At 37.1% G+C, this 7,743-nt stretch overlaps 1 protein-coding gene across 1 annotated transcript in view; it reads right to left on the bottom strand.

The window, feature by feature from the left end:
- Window positions 1-569: 569 nt before the first annotated feature.
- UBR1 (ubiquitin protein ligase E3 component n-recognin 1) overlaps window positions 570-7,743 on the bottom strand; it is a 137,346-nt gene continuing 130,172 nt past the window's right edge. Inside the window, exons 45-47 of the mRNA XM_045448006.1 lie at window positions 6,770-6,940; window positions 5,367-5,468; window positions 570-3,176 (exon numbers count right to left, since the gene is read on the bottom strand). Coding sequence (XP_045303962.1) covers window positions 3,035-3,176; window positions 5,367-5,468; window positions 6,770-6,940 — 415 coding nt within the window. The 3' untranslated portion in view covers window positions 570-3,034. The remainder of the gene's footprint in view (window positions 3,177-5,366; window positions 5,469-6,769; window positions 6,941-7,743) is intronic.

Here is a 7,743-nt window from a genome sequence, read left to right as displayed (position 1 = left end):
CTCTCGGCCTTTCTCCTGTTCATGCTGTCTCTCTCTCTCAAAAATAAATGAACATTGAAAAAAAATTAAAAAAAAAAACAAAACTTCTCTCTATATATCAGTTCATGCTTAAAAATTATTTACTCCCAAAAATAAATAAAACGTTGAAAAAAAAATTATTTACTGATGGGAGCACCTGGGTGGCTCAGTCGGTTGAGTGTCCGACTTTAGCTCAGGTCATGGTATCAGGGTTTGTGGGTATGAGCCCCATATTGGGCTCTGTGGAGCCTAGAGCCTGCCTCAGATTCTGTGTCTCCCCCCCTCTCTGCTCCTCCCCAGCTCATACTGTCTCTATCTCTCTCAAAAATAAATAAACATTAACATTTTTTTAAAAATTAAAAAAATATATTTACTGATGGAATGTATGGTCAAAAAGTTTGGAGACCATTACACCAAATACCTACGTCTGTTAAAGAATTTGTTTGAGCTGAGAAGGGTAACTTTTAACTAGAGCTCCTTTCTAGGTACAGATTTTTATACTTCAAACCCAAATCCCCAAACATGAGAAGTCCCTTTTTTCTTTGTAAATATACACATATAAGATATTTTATTTCAAAAAGCACAAGAACATTATACAAGTTTTAAATTTACATTTTGCAATAAAAGATATCAATATATGCATTATTTGTATAACTTCATCATGGATGGAATTTGAATCAGTGGTATAAACATGTCGCAGTCACTAAATATAGATCATCGTCACAGTGAACCAAAATGCATAGTTGTTATGAAATGACAAATGACCACTAAAGTGAACTCACAGCCCATACATCAACAAAATAAATTAATTATACAGATATACGTTTTTCTTCACTGTATCATTAAAATTCCTGTCAGCCCCTCACCAAAAACATGAGAAAAACATAGTTTTGGAGCCATCCTGTTGAACCAGTTCCTCCACACAACTACACTAATGAAAATAAAGTGACGTTTTGCTCATTTGTGAGTGAACTCGATAAGCATAATTAAATTATTTGCAATGATGAGGGCAGACCACTATCATATTTGAATATAATTAGAAATCCCTAGGGCTGGGGGCAGCACTGAGACACGTGTTCATCTACAGTGCAGGGGTCTGAATCAATCTCAAAAGTGGAACTCAATATGAAATGGGTTCTTTGGCAGTAAAGGTCTGACTGGCCATTACAGGATAGTCCCTCTGGCAGCCTCAGAGCTTAAGCCCAGGATTTATGAAATGAATATAAAAAGACTAGAAACAAAGTCAGTGTATCTTTGTTAAATTGGGGCCAATCAGGGCAGAAGTCAGTACCTCCTGTTGCCTATTTTGGCTCAGACTTACCAAGTCAGACAATCCATCCAAAAAAATTATCTAAGAAATAAAGGGAGATGTTCTTATCACTTAATCATACTGGCAAATTGGACAAACTGAATACTGAATTTTCTGATCCTCATTCATCAACTGTTACAGATTGCTCACTGGAGTTGTATCTATTTCCTGATACCTTCTGAATAATAATTATTCAAGTAGAAAATCATGATTGTGATTCTGATGCCTGTTCATGCCCATCCTTTACTGCAAAACCCACTTTACATAAAAAATACCAAAAAAATCTAACCCCAGATGTGCATCATCAATCACTGTGCAAATATACTTTTATTTGCTTGCCTTGGCTGAGCAAAAAGAAGACAGGAAAACATGTACACACGTATATGACGTAGTCACCAAAGGCAATATCAGATGATCTTTGAATGCATCTTTTCAAATTCATAACATTATTCCAGAGACAACAGAAGCTAAAATGGAAGATTTCAATTTATCTTCTATCTGCTGCTCATATCACAAGTTCTTGATATAAAAAGTTAAAGCCAAAAATCAAGAAGTCTATGCACAGATTCAGGAGAGCACTATTATTTATAAACAAGATGGCTCAACCACAGCATATTATAACAGGACACAGACTACTGATCACATGGCTTTTTTGGTTGTCTGTACTAGACATAAAACCAGAGTTTATGAAAACATTGTACACAGATAACGAAGGATTTGTCTTTTACAAAGACATAGGTTACAGAATTGGCTTAAATCTGATTGTTCTAATTTACAGCTGCCATGCTCCATTCATTGGGGGAATTTTCTTATCCTCATTCTATAGACAGTTTTATATCAGAACTGCCTCAGGTTTTTAAGAGTCAAACAAGAGATAAGTGAGCTCATTTTAGAAACTTGCCTTTGGAAATAGAAAGTATAATTTCAAAACTTAACAAAGCTATTTGTGGTAAAAGGAGAGTATTACAGTTTCTTTGGCCCATAAGGGATGAATAATGAATACATTATCCTAACTCTTCTTGAGGTCTACTGTGGGAAAAAAGCTTTTCCACAGTGGCAGAAATTTGTCTTACAAGTGGCAACTCTGTCCATAGAACTGTTTAATTTCTGGCTGAAACACTAAGTGGCACATTAGGGGGAATTCCTTAAAAGAAATTTACTCTTCTGAAAACTTTCTCAACTGAAGTATACTGCATGGTTTCTGCAATTCCTCTTGAGCTGCAAGGAAGACTACCACAGATTAGAATCTTGTCAGTGTTCCAATGTCAGCTAAACGAAACTTGGGTGTGTGTGGGAAATACCAAATACAGAACTGTAGAAGAGTTAACCAACATATAAAAATGTCCATGACTGCTTGATGTGACTTCATTTACCAGGTGAATGAAATGACATGAAATGGGACAGATTATGAAGGGAAATGAGTTTTCTGGAAATAGCACAGTGAGACATTTGGGGTGAAGGAGCATTTTTTTAGTGTTCTGGAACATGAAACATTAATCTATGTCGTCCTTTTACTCCTTTAAGCATATTTTCACTACTTGAAAGCAATACTCCATTAAGGAATATTTTATTAATGTATGCAAATCTGGACATGGAGCAAAAGACCCTCCAACCCTTCCCCAGCCCTCAGAAAGAAAGATCTCCATAATTTTCAATCAGTCTTCATTACTGTCTTCACTTGTGATTGTCCCAAGGCAGAGTTGAAGCTCACAATAACTGCCAGTTGAATCCAAATAACATCTGATTAGTTTCCTGGCTCCTAGCAATCTCTTCTATAATGCAGTGCTGTTGCCACACCAAATGGAGCTTCCGATACCGTTCACGAGATAAATGAAGGGGATTGCCCCTCCTTCAGGAAAACAAAAAACACCAACATGTAAGTTCGAATCAAATAACTGCCCATATCTTTATTGCCTAAATTAGTTCAAACTTTAAAAAAAAATTTTTTTGGGGGGTGGGGGGCTCCTGGGTGGCTCAGTCAGTTAAGCATCCGACTTTGGCTCAGGTCATGATCACAGTTTGTAGGCTTGAGCCCCGCACTGGGCTCTGTGCTGAAAGCTCAGAGCCTGGAGTCTGCTTCAGAGTCTGTGTCTCCCTCTCCCTCTTTGCCCCTTTCCCGCTTGTGCTTTCTCGCTTTCTCTCTCTCTCTCTCAAAATAAATAACATAAAAATAAATAAATAAATAAATAAATTTTTTTAGAAATAAAAAAATTTTAATGCTTATTTATTTTTGAGAGAGAGGGGGAGAGACAGACAGATAGAGCACAAGCAGGGGAGGGGCAGAGAGAGAGGCAGACAGAATCCGAAGCAGGCTCCAGGTTCTGAGCTGTCAGCATAAAGCCCATTGTGGGACTCGAACTCACAAGCTGTGAGATCATGACCTGAGCCGAAATCAGTTGCTTAACTGATTGAGCCACCCAGGCAAGATGTTCTTAGAGCAGGGGGGTAATTACCAAGAGGGTTTCAAAAGGGATATTCTCCCTTCACTACTGATCACCATGAACTTAATAGGTTACTTAGCTGATGAAGCAGAAATTTACTCCTTGATTACTCAGAAAATAGGCAAAGTATATCATGGGTATTATTAGACCTTATTTATTTATTTATTTATTTTCAATATATGAAATTTATTGTCAAATTGGTTTCCATACAACACCCAGTACTCATCCCAAAAGGTGCCCTCCTCAATACCCATCACCCACCCTCCCCTCACTCCCATCCCCCATCAACCCTCAGTTTGTTCTCAGTTTTTAACAGTCTCTTATGCTTTGGCTCTCTCCCACTCAAACCTCTTTTTTATTTTCCTTCCCCTCCCCCATGGGTTTCTGTTAAGTTTCTCAGGATTCACATAAGAGTGAAAATGTATGGTATCTGTCTTTCTCTGTACGGCTTATTTCACTTAGCATCACACTCTCCAGTTCCATCCATGTTGCTACAAAGGGCCATATTTCGTTCTTTCTCATTGCCATGTAGTACTCTGGAAAGCAGTGTGGAGGTTCCTCAGAAAATTAAAAACAGACCTACCCTATGACCCAGCAATAGCACTGCTAGGAATTTACCCAAGGGATACAGGAGTACTGATGCATAGGGGTACTTGTACCCCAATGTTTATAGCAGCACTCTCAACAATAGCCAAATTGTGGAAAGGGCCTAAATGTCCATCAACTGATGAATGGATAAAGAAATTGTGGTTTATTAGACCTCATTTAAATGGACAATGAGATTTATAACCCGAAGCAGCTTTATTCTTTTTTTGGGTACTTAGTCTGATAGAGCTTTAATGGCTTTTCAGCTTCATACAGTGTATTTAGCTTTAATTTCTGGTTTTTGTATAGTAGAGATTAAGTCTGAGGTGTAGAATACTAAGCCCTCAAATTATATTCTGCTTCTCAGAAATATTTGCTTATTGTTGTCTTTATGACACAAAAAAAAACTTGCTGGTGATTAGCAAATATTTAAATAAAACCACTCCCCATCAATTCTAAGGTTGTACACTTTGTAACACTGTAGAGCAGCTAATCCAAAATGACTAAAATTTGGCCGTTGCCAGTAATGGAGAACTGTGAGATTCTCATTCTGGAGGCACTCAAGTGTCTCAGCTGATTGGGAATTTTCAAATTGCCTAATTAATTTAAAAATTCTGCTTCTTTGTACCTTTCTAGAACAACTCAGATTTCTTATCCTCAGTCATTAACTACTTTGAACCACTCAGCCTTTTTCTCCCTTAATCCAAAAACTACCTCCATACATAATTCTGTAGAAAGGTTGCTTAAAAATAACATAATATTCAAACATTAGAACAGCTGGGTGTCTTTAATTTTGGAAAAGTATTACCTTCACATTCTAAAGCAGCACAAAGCTGTTCAAAATTATGTGCTCCTCAGGATCATATCATATTTAATATTTTTAATTTGCAACTATTTAAAAATATCTTTCAATATTTAGCATTAGTTTCTGTGTTTAAAGAACTGTTAACATCCATGTACAATAATGTGACTACAATGAAACAAACAAACAAACAAACAAAAACTAATCTTACTTCAGGCCAGGGTCTGTTTCTCCATATTCATCCAAATAAGGGGCTGGATAGGCACAGCCTCTGGCTTTACCTTCAACCAGAACTACTCTGCATTCTCGGATTCTGAAGGACAAAAGAACCAAGAGGAAATATTATTAACTGCATGAGTGCAAATGATAGGCACTGCATCAAAGTTAATCTAGAGAAAAGATATGGCCAGTATCTGTCAGGAATTCAGTATAAAGACAGTAAACATAGACAAATAGACTAAACTGTGTTTTGTCTAAAAAAAAAAGACAGTGAATATTGTTATTTTTATTGACATTATGGGAAAAAAATCAATGGATTTAGGGAAACGGGACCATTAATGCTGACTGAATATACTGAAGAGAGGAAGGAAGCTGTCCTACTTGAATCACAGATACCATGGAAAATGACGGCCAGTGTTGTTTCTGTTCTGTTTCCTGACCCACGATCTGGAGTGGGAGGGAGCTTAACAGAAGCACAGAACAACATCTGATAACTTTGGGCCAGAAAAGAAGGTCAGCTAGGCAAGTGTTAATTAAGCCTTTTCTGGTCAGAGCCAGCCTCCAATAGTGCAAATTATAAAGAATCACTGCCACTTTGAAGGTACTTGGGACTCTTACAGTAGAGAAATGAAGACATACAAATAATGTTTGGGTATGTGTATACAGAAGGGATAGGTACTATAGAGTGACATTACAAAATAAGCAGTTGGAATAGGTAGTGGGTTTATTTGCTATAGGTTCCCTAAAAGAAAAAAATAGGTATTTGGATGTGGCTTCCATGCATTCATTCACATTTTCCAACAGATGCCTACAGGCAATGGTTAGCGAGACGTGGGCTTACATAAACAGAAACTACAGTACATGGGGAGATAGAAAGAAAAATCACACGCATCAACTTTGAATTTTCTCTCTCAGGCAACTTGCACTCTTTCATAAACATGAAATAACTATGTTCCACTCTCAGTCTTTTGCAGAGAGACCAGGGAAAACAACAGTTGCTTTGATAGAGGAAATGAAGAAAATGAAAATATTCAAAGGACAACTTAAAATAGCAAGGTACAGGTACTTTTTAAATATACTTGTTTTTAGGACTCCAAGCCCTTTCATTGTACCTGAGTGTTCTGTAACACCAGAGTAATCAATGCAAAGTCTATCATGCTTAAGACATTTCACAAAAAAATTAAAATGTGGACAGAATCCTATGGGTTTTTTTGTTTGTCTGTTTTGATTTGGTTTTTTTGTTTGTTTTTGTTTTTTACTTATTCTGTAATATCTTCTCTAATGCAATTTCATGTGATCATTTCCTATCAACACACTATCCTACCATAATAGCTTCCAGATTGGATCCAGATTCCCTAAATTCATTATGAAGATTCCGAAACACTCACTACTCACTTTAGGAAAATGCAGACTCCAGCTCCACAGTGAAGTGCATGAAAAATGCAAGCTCCAACCTCTTCCCCATTCACAATTTCTTGGCAGCAAATGTTCTGAGAACACAGTATGGCTCCACAGAAAAGACAGAGGACAGGGTGCTTTCGTTCATCATCTGCAGACCGTGGGCACCTCAAAGGGAAAGAAAACAATCAGTGTGGTGGATAAACAATAAAAGCATGACATATCCAGCTAGCAATGAAATGTGTTCATCACTGGCTGCTTTGTAGCAAACAAAGATCCTAAAACACAAGAAAACATTTAATTAGGTGATTCTTCTTTAATAAGGACGTAACAAAACAATCTCCTGATTAAGAAGATTTACTATTAAGTATATAGTGTCCTGATAATTCCATAGTTTGGCCATTAAATATGCCTCACTGACATTGTGATACATTTATAGAATCCAGTCTTCATCTGACATGACCAACTTATAGTCAGCTCCCTCCTCTGGATTGGTTTAGTCAAACTTATGTCCTCAATATCAGAGGAATATGACCTTTTTAGGTGTACAATTTTTTTTTTTTTTTTTTTAATCACAATGTGCAGTAAGGGTTCAGACACATTTCCTGTCCATTTAAGTATTGAGATCTTTAGGGCTGAAATGAGAGACTGTAGTCTTAAAGTTGATATACCCTCCATCTGGGAAACAAAGCAAGTCTTTAGGAAGGAAAAAGTGACAGAGTTGACTTGCTTGAACCAAGCAGTACTTTGAGATCTGCCATTTTATGTAGTAGTATGCTACAGCCTTGCTACAATGCCCCCCAAAGGAGGGGAATCATTCTCTGAATTAAAGTGATAATGGCCACCCTGGAAAAAAGGAGCTTTCACCCCTATCTCTGCCTTACAATGGATATAACAGAAACATCCAGAATTCCTTTATTTGGGCAGTAAAAAAATAAATGCAACCACTAAGCTGAGATCCAACGAGGTCA

The sequence above is a fragment of the Leopardus geoffroyi genome, chromosome B3 (genome assembly GCF_018350155.1).
Source record: "Leopardus geoffroyi isolate Oge1 chromosome B3, O.geoffroyi_Oge1_pat1.0, whole genome shotgun sequence".
Lineage (NCBI taxonomy): Eukaryota > Metazoa > Chordata > Mammalia > Carnivora > Felidae > Leopardus > Leopardus geoffroyi.
This window is presented reverse-complemented; position numbering and strand designations above follow the sequence as displayed.